The 19,558-nt window shown below is 43.5% G+C and overlaps 1 protein-coding gene across 3 annotated transcripts in view; it reads right to left on the bottom strand.

The window, feature by feature from the left end:
- Positions 1-1,522: 1,522 nt before the first annotated feature.
- The window catches only part of FBXL7 (F-box and leucine rich repeat protein 7), a 419,994-nt gene continuing 401,958 nt past the window's right edge, over positions 1,523-19,558 (bottom strand). For 2 of the 3 annotated variants that reach the window (XM_082380354.1, XM_082380353.1), the window contains 2 exons: positions 12,120-12,731; positions 1,523-4,876 (listed from right to left, as the gene is read on the bottom strand). In XM_082380354.1, coding sequence (XP_082236480.1) covers positions 4,140-4,876; positions 12,120-12,717 — 1,335 coding nt within the window. In that variant the 5' untranslated portion in view covers positions 12,718-12,731 and the 3' untranslated portion in view covers positions 1,523-4,139. Of the gene's footprint in view, positions 4,877-12,119; positions 12,732-18,581; positions 18,654-19,558 lie in introns of all 3 variants that reach the window. The other variant, XM_082380352.1, reaches the window with a different exon arrangement.

Raw genomic sequence — 19,558 nt, 5'->3', positions numbered from 1 at the left:
CGTGCCTGAGTTGCTCTTTGGACAACTGGAGCTGCGTTTAGGCAAGTCTCAATGACGGCATGAGCATCCCCTGCAGACAGACGGCGACAGGCACTCCCCTTCCCCCGCACCTCTCCTTCCTGCAACATTAAGAGCCCCTGTTGGTGTACGGAGCAAAAAGAAGGAACCATTTGACCAACAGCGTGCAAGATGAAAACCAATTTTGTTTCACAGACTGTGTGAACGTTTTCACGCAATATTTACCTAGTCCCTAAAGAGTCTCTCTCCCTCTTCTACTGTCTATTAACTTCTCCCTGAACTAATCATGATTGCCAGCTATTGAACAAATGCACTACTTTTGGTGACTTTTCTGTGGAAATTTAGATACAGTAGGCAATTTTACTGCATTATTTTTCCCCTTAAAAATACTCAGTCTTTTTGGTTTCATGTTGCGTGCTCTTGGATGTCAAACTTCTTGAAGCCATTTTTCTACTTCTCAACAAATGTCAGTATAAGAAATCATGGACCTCCAGGGCAAATGCATTTTATCTACTGCTAACCTTATTCTGAGATCTGGACAAGAACTGCATGGGTCTGTCTACCTTCGAGTTAACGTTCCAAAGCAGTTAATAGTCCCATTGGTTTACGTGAGAGTCATTAAGCAGCTGACATAGGGTAAGAAGAAGGTTGAAGACAACTACATTTAAAATCGGTATCTCAAAACCCTTTTTCTTGCTAAAGATGGAGTCTGCCATTCATCAATCAGTACTTACTTTCTGCCATATTGATTTCTCAGATCTGAAGGTTTGGGTGAAGAGATATTTGGCATTTCTCTTTTTCCAACTGACTGATAATTTTTCCTTTTAGATCAAGTTGCCATATTCTTCTCCCAGGTCGTAAGGCTCTAAGACTTTTTAAAAAATTTGTAACAACCAATGGTCAACATAATTTTGAAAATTTCTCCCATGTTTGTAACCAGTGCCAGGGGAAGTATATTCAGGGCCACAGTTACTTATCTGTAATTCTGGAATCTAGAAAGCTCTGCTAAAATAGAAACTTTCTTCATTATGCTTGCACAACTTAATTTGGTGACAAAACCTGACCTGAACGGATACAAGGCTATTTATAGCCTCTAATAATCTTATGTAGTTGACTATGCATATCCACTGCTGTAGAAATAGTAACGCATTCATTAAGAGTGCTCTCCAAGATTCTACTAGGGGTGTTACAAAATACGCCATAGATAACTTCCTAAAATGTGAAAAATTATAAATTCCAAAACACACCTGACTCCAAAGGGTGGGTTAGGGAATTGAAGACCTAAACTGTGAAGGTAATGGTTTTTCACTTACCTGCTAATTTTCAGCTAAAGACAGTGAACTAAGGGGAATGACAAAACCATGGGTGCAACTTTAAAGGGACAACTGCAGTGACCCGACCTGCTCTCTACTTCGACATGAGGCAAGTGTCTCCCTCACTCTTGATTGTCATCATCTGAACACCAGGCTCTTTTGGCCAGGGTATTAAATGAGGCTTAACCCAATTACCAACGTATTGCTTTATTTCTTGGTGGTAGTAAATTAAGGCTTTTTAGAGTCATACAGCACGCAGTGATTTGAACATTAGAATTAAAAAAACAACAACAACAACGAGCATTCAATTTTGCAGAGGCAGGAAGGAAGCAATGTTCAAAAACAGATCAATTTCCTAGTGAGGCTTTTTGCTTCGTCTCTAAAACTCTGCTGAGCTGTTTCCCCAGGAACCTGGGTCATAGGTCCCTACAACCAGGGGAAGCAGAATGCGTGAAGAGAAGACTGGGGAAAAGGGAGAAACTGGGAAAGACAAGTGCATGCTGGGCAATCGGTGTGAAAGTCGGCTTTGTCTCATGTTGGGAAGACGGGTTAGGTGCTGTGGTCAGGTGGTGGTGATAAAGGTATTTGGAATGGGATGCCCCTTCTCTGGTTCTGGGAGCCATTTTGGATCTCTCCTCTCATTCCGGGAGAATTAAACCAGCTCACTTGGAAGATTCCAGTGCCAGGGGTTAGGCACAATCCTTTGTGACTCTCAAATTCTGAAGCTTTAGACAGGGTCACAAATCATACAGCAGGGAAATGCTACCTTCAACCCCTTTCACGGTTCTAAACCTTGTGACCATCACTAGATACTATCCCCAGCCAAACAATTCCTTTGCCCCCATGGCACACAGCCTTGAGTGCACCTCTGAGTTGCTGACGGTGTTGATTGGAGAGGAGGTCATATTTCATATGATGCCACCTCACCCTACCTACTGCTTCTCAACACAGGACAAAGGCACGCAGGAGTGCAGTTGTCAAGCGGGGTGTAGGCTCGATCTGAAACCCATTCCACGTGCTTGACTTGGAGACGCAGAGGTTCTGGGTTTGGGTGGTGGATCCTTTGAGAAAGAAATGGATGAACTGTTTGAACAGTGACGGAGGAGGGCTGTTGCCAAAGAATAATTTAAGAGAGGTCATGGGTTTATTAACAAAAAGCAATTAAATTTCATGAAAACAAGCAATGGAATTTCTGGCATCCTGACTTCACACAAATGAGGATAGCAAATGGATGTCTATCCAAATAGGACCATTTAAAATGCGTACTTGGCAATGACTTTAACGTTGTATTCCAAGGGTCTGGTTGGTGGACCAGCACCTAAGTCTTATCATTGTGTTCCTTCTTCCATTTGTGTGGCACTTTTGAGTGGGGAGGATTTAAACTACCTGGAAGTCTGCTCTGCGTCTTTGACAGAGGACATGCAAACAGTCACAGGGGAAGGCACACAAGGTGGCAATCTGCACGATTAAACACTTATGACTTAACCCCAACAGGCTTCATGAGATGAAGTCTGGATGCACAAAGAAACAAATAGATGAGAAAAGTAGAAATGTGATCTGAATGACAAAGAACCAAGGCGTCTGTTCCTCCCAGCTGCAGGGCAGATGTGTGCATGCATGCCACGTGTGCAGTGAGAGGGATTCGAAAAACCCTCGAGGGCATGTGTTCTCTTGGGCCTCCCTTGTTAATTAAAAATTATGAGTGTCTTTCCTCCTACTTGAAACCACTCAGAAAGATCACCCTGACTGGGGGATGTGGGTTTTGCTGGGATTAGGAAACCCATGGCCTCCATACGATGGTGTGGAGTGGAATGATGCCAAAAGCATCTGTGTACAGAAACCACCCATCTAGCTGGGCAGGAGAAGATGACCAAGAGACTTGCTCACCAAAACAAACAGGCTGTGAGTGATACTCAGACCGGAGTGAAGGACATACAGGACGCTGGTGTTGGCGTGTCTCCTGAAAGTATCCACAGAATCAACACCCTTGGAAGAAGCAGAGGTCTCCTGTGCTCTATGCCAAGGAAGCTGTTTACTGATGTCTCTATTCCCTCAGCTCTAAAATGGGCATGAAGCTAATCCTCGATTAGATCAGAGGATGGCCTCTGATTCGGTGCTGGAAGCCGAAGCCCAGAGAGGTCAAGTGCTTCACCCAAGGTCACACAGCTAGTAAGTGGCAGAGCTGGGGGGTGGGGGAACAAGGCAGGTCTCTTCCTCCACCATGCTGCCTGCCACCAATGATTCTTTAAAAAGGTTTAGAAGCGCTTCATATATACCAGGTGCTGTGACATTTATCTAACAAGAATTTGCTTGGGTGTGGGGCTGAAAAATGTGCTTTGGGCCAATCAAGCAGTTGAGAGAGGAGGTGGTCTGGAGAGCATTATTATTCTGATAATTTGCTGTTGGTGTAGGAGAGGGAGGAGTGGGGTAGGAGGCACCAGGGTGTAGACCTCGGGCTGTGGCCAGGAAAAGGGAGACAGAGAGAAAAAGGCGCGTTCCTAAAGACACTGCAATCCACTTTCTGAGGTACATCTTTCTGAGACGAGAGACTGCCTACAAATGACCTGACCCCCCCCAAAACCGTTGGCTGCGATAGAAATGTGCGCCCCCCCCCCCCCCCGCCAGCCTCCTTTCCTGGACCTCTGTTGCCCATGAGAAATTAGGAAAAAGAAAAGCCAGATTCCTAAGAACCTTCCTGGAAGAAAGAGCTGTTACGGGTGGGTGTCGGCGCTTACATATGCTGCTTTGAAAAAACATTTTGTTTTGTTCATGTCTGTATGAGAACAGCGACGGCTGGAAGCTGTCCCTTCAGAAGAAGGCAGGGTTGGTGTGCTCGATGACGCAGCGCTTGCAGTGGCGTTTCACGAAGCGCAGGGCCTCCACGGACACCTCGCAGTCCTGCACGTTCAGCAGCTGCAGGTCGAAGCAGTTGGCCGCCACGATCTGCAAGCCCTGGCCCGTGATGCTCTCGCAGGACTTGAGGCTGAGCCGCTTGAGATTGAAGCAGTTCAGGGCCAGGCACTCCAGGCCCGTGTCGGAGACCAGAGGGCATTTGCCGATGTCCAGAGACTTGAGTTTCGCGCAGTTCTTGGCGAGGTACTCCACGCCGTGGTCCGTAATGCCCTCGCAGCCCCTCGCGTTGAGGTAGCGCAGCTTGCCGCAGTACTTGGCCACGTAGCGGATGCCCACGTCGGTCACGCGGCCGCAGTGGGCGATGCTGAGGTACCGCAGGCGGGACTCCAGCTTGGCGATCTCTCGCAGGCCGAAGTCGCTGACGAAGCGGCAGTCGCTGACGCTCAGCTCCTTGATGGAGGCGCAGTAGATCATCAGGTAGCGGAGGCCCTCGTCCGTGAGACGGACGCAGCGGCGCAGGTACAGGTGGGTCAGCTGCGTGCAGTGCGCCGCGATGGTGTGCAGGCCTTCGTCCTCCAGCACGAAGCAGTCCGTCATGTCCAGGTAGCGGATGGAGATCTGTTTGCCATGCAAGGGGGACAGTTTAATGGAGGCCTCCCGGGTCAAGCTGATGCAGGTCACTTTGGAGCAGCCTACACGAAGAGACAGAACACACGCTCAGAGCGACCTCCGAGAATGGGGGGTGTGGGCGCAGCTGGGGGACTCCTTTACGGATTCCTACCCCTCTCTGGATTCAGGTCCTGAGGTTACCCCTTCCCTTCCCAGCCCCTACGGAGGAGGAATGCAAGAATGGGCTTTCCATGTTCCTCATTTAACGACTTTGGGTTTAAGAGGCTTTGGGGCTCTAGAATCAGAAAGATAACGGTTCCAATTCCAGATCCATCACTAGTTGCCTGACGTTGGGCAAATCAATCCTTCTCGGTACTTCCTTTGTCTTAAAATAAGGACGATCACGTTCCCTGCAAGGTGGCTGTGAAGAGGCAATGAGACCATGTGTGTAAATATCCTGCCCTGGCCCTGGAAAGTTCGGGAAGCTCAGTAAAGGTTAGTTCTCACCCTACAATGGTCTGGTCCAAAGAAGTGAGATATGAGATAGAAGGGTTGGCCATGACCTGGGTGTGGCAGAAAGAGAACACTGGCTTGGGGCTCACAAACCAGTTCAGATCTACTTTTTATGGCCTGAGGCCGGAGGCTTAACTTTCCTGAGTCTCAAGACTCTCCTCTGAAATGAGAACGAGTAGCTGGCGTGCCTCCACGGGGTATAATGAGGATGCAACGAGAGATAATGGATACGGACGTACTTTGAAAACTATGGCAAATGTATATATCAATAGTTATTAGTCTAACAAGGTGGCTGTCTAGGGATTCAGTTCAACCCTCTTTGGTCAAGGAAGAACAATTGTGTCATCGGGGTTATTCCTCTAGCCCCTCAACCAGTTTCCCTGCCCTGCCCTTACCCTCCATGGTCTATTCTCCTCACAGCAGCCAGAGAGATTCTGGAAAACAGAATTCCAACTATATCATGCTCAAAGCCTTCAGAAGGCACCCATCTCACACCACGTGTAAAATCGAAAGGGGCCTCCAAGGACCTGCACCCCCGTGCCCTTATCTCTTACCCCCTCTTCCAACCCTACTGGCCTCCTTGCTGGTTCCCAGATGGCTCAGGTGCCCCCCTGCCTCAGCATGTGTGCACTGGACAGAGTTTCCTTGGATAGCGCCATGGGCCACCTCCACTTTCTTAGGTCTCTGAGCAAATGTCCCTTTATTGGACAATTCTTCCTTCTTCACCCTGTATGAACTAGTATCCCCATTTATTTTCAGCACTTGTTATCACCTTGAGGCACTATATATTTATTTATTCACTTATGTATTTGCTGTCCTCACTCTGTAGTGTAAGCTCCTGAGAAAAGGGACTCTGCACTGTTCACCGCTGTATCCCTCATACCTGGTTCATAGCTGGTGCTCACTGAGTATCTGTTGAATGAATGAATGATTTATAGAGTGCGTACAGTCTTTTCTAAGAAGACCTGATGGGATAATCCAACTTCCAACATTTAAATGTCCTCGGGACTTTGACCGTAGCTGATGTATATCTACATTGAAAAACTGATTGTCTGTTTTATAGTTAATTATAATGCCTCTTATTTATGTTGAATTATGAAGTTTACAAAGTGCTTTTATAAACATTTTCTCACTTGATTCTTAAAAACATCCATTTTACAGATAAGGAAATTAGTGCTGAGGAAGATATCTTTAGATGCCTCTCGAAACACTGTTTCCAACCTCCCTTCCCCTAAGAATGTCTGTGTGTATATGTATTTTATATGCATATATTTATACTATATATTATATAATTATTATATATTTTATATATAATGAATATTATATGTATAATATATAATGAATATATAATGACATATGAAACCCTCATTTAATTGTGTATTTCAGTTCATTGGCTATTACTCTTTAAAATATGTACAGTATATTTTTTGTATATGAATATAATTAATATCCATAGCCGATCCACATTATATAAATAAATGTATATGTATACATATAGTTCATTCTGCTACATAGACCGCATATATACTTTTCATTTTCTCTTTGCTTTCCCCAAATCCCTCTGGCAGCTCTAAAGCCAGGTGCCTCAACCCTGGCAGCTCTGTGCCTTGGTTGATGACGTCATCTCCAAGGCTTCTAAACAACCACGTGACAGTGCTAACGGGGACTTTTCCTCCCACTCCTGGCAGGCTGCCCAGGAAACTCTTATAAAGTTCAGGTCATGGGAATAATGAGGTTCAGAAGCCATGTGCTACCAAGTCAAAGAATTTCAGGAAGGAGCAAAGCATATACTCCAACACTGGAGAACAAAGATGCAGCTTGTGTCAAGGTTGCCCACACTACTCCAGTGGGCTCCGTGGTTTTGTGGAACGTGGTTGGTACCCTTCAACTGTAACTTTGAAATCTTCCTTTATTTTGAATATCTTTTTTATACTGACTGGGATCCTGCTTATGCTGAATTTATATGTTCACAGTAGTGGTTGCCCATCTGTGATGCCTGTGAAGGCACTTCGTTTTTCAAGATCATAGGACAACGTTTGTTCCTAAAACTCTTAGTTCCAGTTTCCTATTAAAAAAAAAAAAATCTAGTAAAATCTGCTGCACTCCAGGGAGGATACTCTATTTGGTCCAGGGAAATATCAATATATGCTTGGTTTTTGAAACTAAGCCCCAAATTTAATGAAATGCTAGCTGAGCTCAGTTTTGGTAAAGACACTATTTTGATATGCTTGCATCATTTTAGATCAATAATTTAAAATTTAAGCTTTAGCCTTAATTCTTACAGATTTGCTAAGTTTGGGTTGAAAAGAAAGTAAACTGGTTCATGGCTCAGTAGGTAATATCTGTGGCTAGTGGATGCATTCATACATAACAGACATGGAGAGAACCTGAGAAATCATTCAATTTAAACTTCAGTTTTTAAAGATGAGGCATCTCAGATTCAGTGAGATTATAGGACTTGTACAGTCAGACTAGGGAAAAGTTTCCTGATCCAAGGTTTCTAATATAGCAGGGATGGTATATATAGCATGCAACTGATGAATTGCATGAGAGATTTACAGTAGATGTGTCTGCATGAAGTGAATATTTAGACACTGGGGCATCAGAAGTCTTGGGAGTGGTGATACCTATATGGGGATTCTTGGAAGAGCAAAACAATTTTAATACACAGACACAGAGCTCAGGTAGTATAAGGTAATAGTATGAGTAAATTCGAGAGACAAGAAAGCATAGAGGCAGAGGGGGAGTGAGGAGTGTTGATAGGCTAGAACATAGGATTTAATGGCAACTAAGATGGGAATGGTCCATTGGGATCAGATCTTGGGGGCCTGCCTTAACATTCAGGGTAAGGAGTAGGGATATTACACAACAGAGAGTGAACAGTATGGGTTGAACAAATCTGGGGATATCTTCAATTAATTCCAGATTTGGTTCAGCCACAAATATGCTCTTCATTACCACTTCCTCTCATTATTGGGGTAATATCTACTTCTCTGGGATATAAAAGGCCAGATGAAGACCAACTACTGTCATTGAAGACCAACTACTGCCTTGCAAGCATGTTAATAACTATGACAATCCAAAAATGATGATAACAGTTATGATTTATTGAATGCTTACTACATGGTTTTCAGCAGAACACACATGTGAGGACTTACCATGAATTAACTCATTTAATCCTCCCGATGAACTCAATTTTACTGGTGAGGAAGTTTTAGTTACTGCACACAGCTTCCTAAATGCTTGCTCAGAGTATTAACCAATGACAACTTTGTTTGAACCCTTCAGAGGTCAAGATGACTGTTTAGGGCTTTGACACCCCTCTGTTCACTTAATTATAATATCGTAAAGTGCAGAGATAAAATATGCCTCATTTTTTGCCCACATAAAGCTCGTAATGAATTGAGAGAAAGGAATCTGGGAATATACAAGTATAAAGTTGCAAAACCCAGTAACACTCTACCTGCTTATACTCAAAAGGTAGACACCTGGGAGGAAACCTTCAGCTTATCGGGCATCAGGCAGGGAAGGCTTTACTTAAGGGATGCTGCACTGGGGGTCCAGCAATGAGAAATCTGTTAAGAGGGCTGCTGGGGAGAGGCAGGGGGCAGAGGAGGGAATGGCACGCAGGTCAGAGAGTGCCCACACATCACAGTGTGCACAGACATGATGTGTTTGGGAAACGCAACTGGTTCTACAGAAGGGAGCACTGAGGTTCCATAGGAAAGGCGTGAGGTTTGAACTTGAAAAGGGCAGCTCACGAAGGGCCATATATACTCTGCTGAGGAACTTTTTCCTGTATGTCATGAGGAGGAATTGGAGATTTTATGCAGGAAAATGGATGGTTAGACTTGCAGTTTGAAGACATCCCTTTGGAGGCTGGCCGTGTGGGGGGCGGGTTGATGAGGTTGAGATGGGTGTAGGGGCAATGATGGGGGAAGCATGCATCCAGGCTGGCAGGTAGGGGAGAGGGACGGACTCAAGGTTCTGGGGAAGTAGAATCACAGGGACAGGATTCAACTGGTCTGATATAAAAGATTAGGAAGAGTAGTAACGAGGACTCCCAGATCTCCAATTACAGGGGACCCTTTTGAAGCCATTTCACTTGTAATAATCACAAGATTTTACACTTTAAAAATTGGTTAGTCTTAATATAGTCCATTGATGTTTAATGATGTTATTAATTGTGATGTTTAATTTTATGTGTCAACTTGACTAGGTGACGAAATGCCAAGATATTTGGCTAAGCCTTATTTCTGGTGTGCCTGTGAGCGTGTTTCTGGTTAAGATGAACATTTGAACCGGGGAACTCAGTCGAGCAGTCTGCCCTCCTCAGTGCAGATGGACACCATCCGATCTGTTGAGGGTCCGAATAGAACAGAAGGTGGAGGATGGAGAACCCTCGCTCTGCCTGAATGTTTGAGCTAACACGTTGGTCTTTTCCTGCCTTCGGACTGAGACTTACACCATCAGCAACCCTGGTTCTCAGACTTTTAGACTCAGACCAACTGCATCACTGGTCTTTCTGGGTCTCCAGCTTGCAGACGGCAGACCGTAGGACTTCTCAGATGCCGTAATTGTGTGAGCCAATTCCTCTTAATAAATCTCTTTATATATATACTATTGGTTCTATTTCTCTGGAGAACCCTGACTAAACTTTAATAAAAGGTAATAAGTGATAATGAAAAAACACTAGAGCTAGTTATAGTAACTTTCAATGACTTGAAAAGACAACTTTCAAGGGATGGGAGGGGCAGTCTCACGTCCTCTGGGGGAATTAGGCTCTAGACCAGCGATGAGTCTTCCAAAGTCAAGTTTATTGCCATTGAGAAGGTGGTCACTGTCAGAGGCCAGCTGTGAGAACCAAAGGGAACAAGGCATAGGTGAAATCACAATTTCTAGATTCCCTCAGAACCGGAGGGCACTGTTCATAGGTGGTGATACAAATCCATCCCTATGGCTTGTTGGGTCCTTCAAGTTCATCTACATGAAAATACCCATCACCACTCCTGCCAATATCTACAATTATGTGCTCTCGGTGAGTTAGAGCTTCCCCCGTGTACACAGTCTTTATATACCCAGATCACAGCGTGTCATCGGAAGACATGTGAGGAAGATACACAAATATTTTAGGTTCTGCAATGGGGCAGGTTGATAATGACGAAGGGCATCAAGGCTTACATAATGGTTAGCAAAGGGACCAAGCAGGATCCATACACTCAGGCTAGAAGCCCAGAAATTTCCATTCTCAAATAGCCAAAGTAGTTTCTGCATTTCTGCATTTCAAACGGACTCCAAGGACAGAACACAATTACTTGCAGCCTGTACTGAGGGTGCATGGGGTGCCCCTTTAACAAAGATGAGGATTCCAAAAATGAGTCATTTTCTAATCTGAGAAAATGAGGTGTTTATAAAAGAGGCCCACAAGCTTCACAATCTTAGCCTTTTAAAGAATCCAATCCCTTAGCCCCCCCGTCCCTTTTTTTTTTTTTTTTAAACGAAGAGGAAACACATCTAGAGAAAGCTGTGAATTGTCCCAAATCACAGAGTTTTGAAACTGGTTTCTACAACATCACAATGCTTTCTTTTTCCAGAATTCCTTGGGGGGAAAATGTAAGAAAACCTTTTCGTTTCCTGCTTCTTTATGCCAACAGCTGCTCATGACGAACTGAACATAAGGTTTCTACGGCTTTGTCCTGGAGCCAGCTGAAGGAGGGGGGGCAAAGAGCTGCTTTCCAGCAAGGGAAAGAATCTGCGAGAAATAATTGACTGTCATCTGAAATATTTTCAGATGTCGGTTTTCAAAAGAGAGAGCGAGCTCAGAGAGGAGACTTTTACCTCAGCTTTCGCTGGAGGGTATCATTTACCTCAGATGCTTGTAAATCCCCAATTCTGTTTATTCACCCGTCACAGTGGTTTTTACTTCTTGACCCTCTTCCCCAACAATCCCTGAGGTTGTAGCTCACGCTGTTCATTTCTTTAACTCCCTGATGCATCTTACACATTTCAGCCTCTCGAATGTTCGTCTTCTGACGGAGCAGTGAATGAGATAAAGAAAGGCTGTCAGTCCGGCTGGATCCACGTCTGGCGCCTAAGTATGAGTCTGGGTTTTAATTCTTCCTGCCTGAGAGAGGGCTTCAAGCAAAGCAGCCATGCTGGGATTTCCTTCATTTTTAAAAGGAACTAAAAAGGCTCTCCCTGGTGGGCCCTAACCTTGCACTACTAATTGAGAACTGTGCTTGAGAAAAGATGCAAAATCAACCCAAGGGCGAGGAGAGTAGGGGGGAAATATGAAGAGATGCTTGGCCGTGATGGATTTTCCCCAATGTCTGCAAAATGGTGAACAATCACAATCACAGGCCACAACACAGAATCAGCTTACACACAGCTCTCAGGCTCCATGAAACAGTAACCAGTGGACGTCAGGGCAGTTTCTAAACTACCTCCGTTTGAGTTAGAGAGTGGGTTCCTATTTATCTGTGATTAGATATTTAGTTCCCATTATCTACGGTTGCTCTGAAATTACTTTGAGAAGGATGGGGAGGAAAGACACACTTAAATGTCACCCCAACTTGAACTGCCGGACAAAAGGTGCCTCTAGTTCCTCTAAGAAGTTGACATCATTTGATGAAAGGCATACCTCTGGCCCCCAGGGTCATGATTCCGTAAAGACAGTTTTTCAGGAAGAAGAGGAGTCAGCCTCCTGACCCCTGGCTATCACAAGGGGGACCCGTCCCAGGTGGCAGTGTCCTTTACGGGTTCGGGATGGTGCACTGGGAAGGGCCTGCCGATGGCAGGTCAGTGGCCACATACCTGACACATCCAGGTGCTCCAGATTGGGACAGAGGGACACCACATCGAAGACTGCCTCGTTGGAGATATTGTAGCAGCCCGAGACTTCCAGCCGCCGGAGCTCCGGGCAGCACTGGGCAATGGTGTAAAGACCTCGGTCCGTGAGCCGCCTGCAGCCACTGACACTTACGGTTTCCAGCATGAGACAGACGTTGGGTGTGTCCTGACAGAGCCTGCGGGTCAGCACCTTGAGGGCGCGGTCCACGTTGATGGTCTCGCCCGTCAGGCGGATAGTCCTCCAGAGGCGCGGGTCCCAGGCCAGGTTGTACCAGCGGCGGCACACGCGGGCGCAGCGGCACAGCTGGTTGGTGGGCAGGAAGGAGAAGATCTGCACCATGGCGTGGTCCGGGAGCCGTTCGATGCTGGCCTGCTCCTTCTGGGGCCGGGAGGCGAGCCGGATGAGCGGGTGGGTGAGGCGGGTCGGGGGCGGGGAGTGGACCATGGCCACCGTCTCCCCGGTGATGGAGGACGAGGAGGTGGACGAGCCCCTTCCATTCTGAAATCCCGGCAGGTTGGGTGGACATATCAGGGCTGGGCTGGGCGTGCTCAGTGTGCGCATGCTCAGGTCGGAGTCTGGCAAAGGACATAGAGCAAAGGGTTAAGGATGGCCGGAGCGGAGCCCCGGGAAGGAGGCAAGGGAGGTGACACTCATGCCACTGACATCCTTCCTGGGCCGACCCCTGCTGAATCCATCACCGGAAGTGGAAGCACATGCCTGTTTCACCCATTCCAGAAAAGGGCTAATCCTCCAAGATTTACACCCGGGGTGGGCAAACTATCTGTAAAAGGCCAGATAAGAAATAGCTGAGGCACTGCAGGCCATATGGGTTCTGTCTCTGCTGCAATTACTCAACCCTGCTGTTTTAGTGCAAAAGCTGCCATAAACAATATGTAAACAAGCAGTCGTGGCTATTTTTCCATAAAATTTGTCCTGTAAAAACAGATCAGCTGATTTGGCCCAGCTGACCTTTGATCTATGTTAATGGTGATTATCTAAAGGGCACAAGGGCTATAGTTTGCTGACCTTTGATCTACGTTAATGGTGATTATCTAAAGGGCACAACTTCAAAGTTTCATTATTTCTATACTGGGAAGAAAGCTCATATATTATGAACACAAACTGATTTACCTTTCTGATTATACTTTAGTTAGGCAGATGATCATGCTTCATTTACGAATGAGGGGAATGTGTTTCACAAAAGGGGAAGACTGGCCAGCGGGTATAGAGAACACTTGCTGTCTTTGCCCTCACCTGCCCCCTGGGGTTCAGTCCCCCGTCTTTTGATAACGGTACCCCAAACTCTGCGGTCTGAGTTCTGGAGAGCCCCTGCTTCCTTCCTCCGTTAGACCTGGCACCTCAGATGGTATTTCCTGGCCTTGAATATCTGTGGCAATACTTATTTTTCCTTCTTATTAATCATTCCTCCCTTTGCATTTGAATAATGTGACTCATATTCTGTTCCTCAGAACCAGAAAGATCACTTGATGAAGATGCAAGTGGTTTTTAAGTTTATGAGGGATTGAGAGTTCTTTAGAATACTGCTTTAAGAAGTCTGCTCATTTCATAGCTGCCCCTCTCCCAACCTTGAGAGACATATATACATATATACGGAAGAATTTATTCTCGTGCTATATAAATATATTTATATAGTATATATTTTACATATTTAGATGGATAGATTTATTTAGGAAGACATTTATTCTCTTTCTAAATATGTTTATGTATTTCATACAGATGTGTGAATATACATTTATATATATAGAGAGAGAGGGAGAGAGAATGAATTTACCTCCAAAATACACATTTCTTTATCTGTGAAATAAGTGAGTTGATCTAGATAATTTCTAAGTCATTTCCAGCTCTAATTATAGCTCTAAAGACTTAAACAAAAATTCTATCCTTGTGTGCTTTTTCACATTTCGTACCTTCAGAATTTTCAAACACTTGTCTTTTCATAGAACTTCCGGCAATAACATATAACACAAGAACTTCTGACACAGGACATCTCTGCCGTCTACTTGTAGTTTTCTTATTGATATACTTTTTCTACTTCTATGTTTTCTTTTGAATTTACTTCTCTGTAACCTAACACTGAGACTGTCCTACACATGTCCACCACTATTGCTCTTGGAGCATCCTTAAATTATTATCTGTACACCCCTCTCCCCCCGACACACCTATACATACACCTTGTCTGCCTCTTGAAATGCAAACACCTTTTGTGACTGAGTGCAAATGTCACCTCCACTAAGAATACTTCCTTAGTGTCTTTGAGATATAATTAATCCCTTCCCTTTTGAAATTCCCACCCTTTGTTATACAGGCATGTGTGAATTTATCTTTCCCTAATGTGCCTCATTGTATTATTTTTCTCACTTTTGCATTTCTCCCTATATCCCCATATCCTTTGTCATGTATCTTTGCAGTCTTCCTAGGCAGAGTATATTTCTTCCATCCAGTGATGTTGGCTTTGGCCATGTGACTTGCTTTGGCTAGTGAATATTAGGGGATGTGATTTGTCCAAAGCCATTTGTGTGGTTGGGCTTGCCCACCTGCTTCTGTCATCACCATGGGAAGAACATGCTTGGCTGGTCCACTCATCTTAGGATGACGAGAGGCCCATCATCTCATCAGATGAGCAGACAGAACTGGCCCCAACCTGCAGCTCAGGGCCAAGCTCAACCAAGCCCGGTTGGAGTCAACGGATGCCCAGATGAACCACAGACGTGGGAGCTAGAATACTGAGTTTTGGGATGATTTGTACCACAGTATTGCTGTGGCAACAGATGACAGATATGTCTTCTATTACACTAAAAACTCCTTTGAGACAGGATTAAATCCTTTTCTTATTTGTGTCCTGGCAGCCCCTGACGTAGGTTTATGGTACATAGTAGGTGCACATAAATGTCTTGAATTGAAAGGAAATATTTATATGTTTAAAAAGGATTAATATCTAGCTTGGCATGTACTTTTCTATCCCAGGTGGTATACATACGGCATTTTAAGTCATTCATAAGAAAAGAAATATGTACCTCTCTCTTTTGTAATCAGCTACAATAAACAGTAAATCTTTAAGGAAAACCTTAAGTGTACACCAATTAGGGATTTCAGAACTGCCATCCAAGCTACCATGGTACTAACCATCATTACATAAACTCCAAGAATTGCCTCTGAAGTTACCATTTTTCTTAGGCAGTTGAACAACTTCTTTTGGACCAGGAAGGAGGGGCAATCTTAGGCTTTCAGCTCTGAAGTTTTAGCAGCTGTGCCGGCTCTGAAATCTCTCTCCTGCCTGCCTACATTCTGTTTGTCTTGAGAGAGAAGACACTTAATTGTTCTGTGGAGACCTGCACGGCTTGATTTAGGCCCCCGAGGAATGAACTATACTTACGATGGAGGTGGAGGTGGATTCCTAAAACCTGCATCTATAACGGGTTCACTTTTCGTCGCTCTTTCATACTCCCAGCGCTGGATTATAGGAATGCATCCAGATTACCTAGCACGGCTGTGCATTTAGTAATGTTTTTAGTTTCTTCCTTTCTTTTCTTTGCCAATAATCATGCCCTGGTATTAAGGGAATTCACACTCAGAAAAAGATGGCAGTCTGGCACCTCCGTGGGGAACATTCTGCCCTGGGAGACTCAGGGGCACAGTAATGGCTCTCCTCTCTAGCGCTTGGCAACAGGATTCTCATCAGTAATTCATGACGGCTCTGGACTGCTCCCCAAGGTGGTAGAAGAGTAGGGGAGTCTGGGAGATTTCGGCCAGGAAACCTGGATGTGTCTTTTTCCAGAGCGTACACCAGGTTTCTCTGAGTTTTTCCTATTTATTCTACAGTAGGTCAAAAACCCTCTGAGAATTTTTGAAAGGATACAGTTTGTCATAATTGAATAAATAGCACCCGATAATTATAAAAATAATGAAGAATGATGAGTAATGCTATGGTCTGAATGTTTCTAGCCCTCTCAAAATCATGTTGAGTGAATCTTAACCCCCAAGTTGATGGTACTAGGGGTGGGGCCTTTGGGAGGTGATTAGGTCACGAGAGGAGAACCCTCATGAATAGGATGAGTGCCTTTATAAAAGAGACCTCACAGAGCTCGCTCTCACTTCTGCCGCGTGAGGTGACAGTGAGAAGGCAGACATCTACGAGGAAGTGGGCCTCCACCAAACACCGAATCCGCCAGCACCTTGATCTTGGACTTGCAGCCTCCAGAACCGTGAGAAATACATTTTTGTTGTTTATAAGCCACCGAGTGCCTTTTTGCAATAGTAGCCTGAACAGACTAAGGCAAATAACACCTGGAGCTATTTATATCTAGATGTTGTCACAGAGTATCTTTTCTTGATATTTTACATCAAGAAACATATATATTTGGGGAAATAGAAATATACAAATATATTTTTTTCGCAGAACACATGCACACATAAACACATAAGCACAAATTTTTAATTTGGAAATAAATGCTATTATGGAAAAAATATGCAAGCTTGCCACACAGTTTCTTTTACCCTTTGATACTTGGAGCCATTTATTGCCACAAGGTATGATTTATATAAACAGGAAGTACTTTTTCCGTATAGAACGATCAAGAGTCCTAGAGTATAAATGTCTATGTGCCAGGATAAGATTGTATGGCTTCAGATTCCAAACAAGGACCATTTCCGCTACCAAGTCACGCATTCCATGTGCCCATGGCACCGCGAAAGGACCTAATGCTCTCTTTGTACATAGTTCTTTCTCCTATGTCCTTTTCAGAGACTGGCAGCTAAATGGACATTGGCAACAGCTGCTAATTTTTCTGATAGAGCTTAGAAACAAGGATGCTGATGCCCTGATACCTGGACACACACTCAGAGAGGAAAGGATCAAAGACAAATATTAAGACGATAGAGTTAGAAGAAACCTGGAACCCTCCTCGTGGCCTTGTGACATTGCAAGACAAACAGAAGCAGAAAGAAAGATGACTTTATATGAACTTAGAATATGACTTTAGAATATTTTGTAGGAATGAACATATTTTCATATCTGAATACCTATTCCAAGTGAATTTCTACCTATCTGATGTCTTGAGGGCAAACTCAACCTGTTCATCTTAGCAGTAGGGTGATACCCATTGGGAGATAACACAGTATATCAATCACTGAGAGGATATTATTGCTACTTTTAATACATTGTACACTTTTGTATACATTTATATAAAAATTAGCCATTACACTACATCTTTCTTTACTGTCCCCCCTAGGCAAATGGTGAGATGCATGGATAACATATGGAAGAACTACTCTGCCAGGCATTATTTTGAGCAGGGAAAACAGCACTGGCAGAAAGTACCAAGTGAAATATACACTTCCAAAAGCTTCTATCAAGAATCAAATCTACTGATGCTTGCATTAAGTGTCCTTAAATTCTGAGAAGTCCTTTTGATAACTGGAAATGGGGATCACGAAATGGCACAGAATAGCTTGTTTAAAAGCCCTTCTTCCCTGCTGCTTCTATGGTATCCACATGGCCATGAGGCGCAGATACCACCCACAGCGTTCTTGGCAAGAATCATTGGAAGGGGGGTATGCAAAAGCCGCTTGGATCACTTCTTTGAAGATCAAATGTCCCCTGAAATATCAGGACAAGGAATGCCCAAACTCTTAGGAGACAAATACATCTTCATCACATATGAAAAATTTCCAGAATGTAAAAGGTAGGTGGCTTTTTAAATTTACCAAGACTGCTGTCTACTCTGCAGACAATCTATGAGCAAACCTTTTTTCAAAAATAAATACATGAATTGATAACGGAATCAGTTAAAGGTAGACTCAATGAATTATTTCGTTGTAGGATGGATCAGTGAATGGAGGGATGGACAAACAGACAAAGCTATAAAAGGAAAAATGATAAAATCTGCAAAAAAGGACATGTTTGGTTAATTTCACATATAAAAATGGAATTGGAAAAGAGGTTGTCAGTTATGAATATGTAAGACTCTCTAAGAAAGATAGAGATGAACACATGTAAATGTCATGAAAGCAGAATGGGAGAATTTAAGGAGAAACAAACAATTTTTTGCAATAGGACATGTATTTTGTGGCATATCTGTGTCTCCTAATGGTATCAGGAAGCTGGATATATCCCCCAAACCGAAACAGAACATAAAAACACACACCACTGATGTCTTCAGGAAAATATACAGAATAAACTGCAAGGAATATATACATAGGGATAGACACTGGGTATGAAAATTCAGTAGGTTGGGATGCTGCAGATTCTTGGATTACAGATTTATAGGCAGAAAAGAAAGTGACGATTCATTTATTCACTGGATCATTTAACACACATGGTTACTGTTGCCTGAGTGCCCAGTGTGGTCTGGAAGGGAGGAGTTTTTGCACTTGAGTAGATTATAAAGCAAATGTTCCCAACCCACCTCCTTTCTGCACTGCAGCCCCATTCAAGTACGTCCACAGCAAAGACTCTGCCCTTTCCAATTGCTTGTAGCCTTTAGGGAGAGAGAAAAAAAGACTCTATGTTGAGAATGTGCCTGAATCACACAAAATCCAGGATGGAAAAGGATAGAAAAGTATGTCTAAGTCTGAAAAAAATAGTCAGTTTTCAGGAGTCCAAGGTAAGGACAGTGAATATAAAATCTCCTAGAAGTGGAAAACATTTGAATTAAAGAATATTTTTGGTAAACTTTTGGATTTTCTCAAAATGAGGCTAATTTTCATTTCATACAATGGAGATCCTAAATCAAATGAATAGAATTATACTTTTTTATACTGATATTTTCATCTGTTGTCTAAAATAAGAGACAGTGGATACTTTAAAGTTTAAGAACTTGTGGCTCCATTAATAATTTCAAACATTTCCAAGTACGTGATTTATGTGCAAACGATGTGTTTTATGTTGTTAAATTAAATATGTGAAGAATACCAAAAAGTATAGCTGTCTTTTTCTGGAGGGAAAACCCTATGAACTTTTATTCTCATGGTTTCAAAGGTCCTAGAAATTTTACCTCTTCAGTAATTATAGTACAGTATCAAAAATATTCAAGGCATCTCATGCATACATGCTTATTAGACACATTTTCTTCTAACTAGATAGCTGCCTGTTTTGTACAAGTTTTTATTTTCAAACCACTGCTGTTTACACTCTAGGAAGTCATATTTACATTACATTGGCCTTTCAATGTCAAAATTTACAAAGCTACTCTGCATTTTCCCCCTCTGATTACCAAAACTTTTGTGCAAGATGCTTTCCATTGTAAGCTGCCTTTCTACTCAAGAACTCTTGCCATAAAAAGCAAAGTTTCTTTTCTTAGCTTAAACTCAAGCTTAAAAAAATAGATCCATAAAACCTAGCTAGTGAAAAAAAAATACAATCTAAGAGATCTTTCTCTTCTTG

Source organism: Balaenoptera borealis, assembly GCF_965194805.1.
Source record: "Balaenoptera borealis genome assembly, chromosome: 2".
NCBI lineage: Eukaryota > Metazoa > Chordata > Mammalia > Artiodactyla > Balaenopteridae > Balaenoptera > Balaenoptera borealis.
This window is presented reverse-complemented; position numbering and strand designations above follow the sequence as displayed.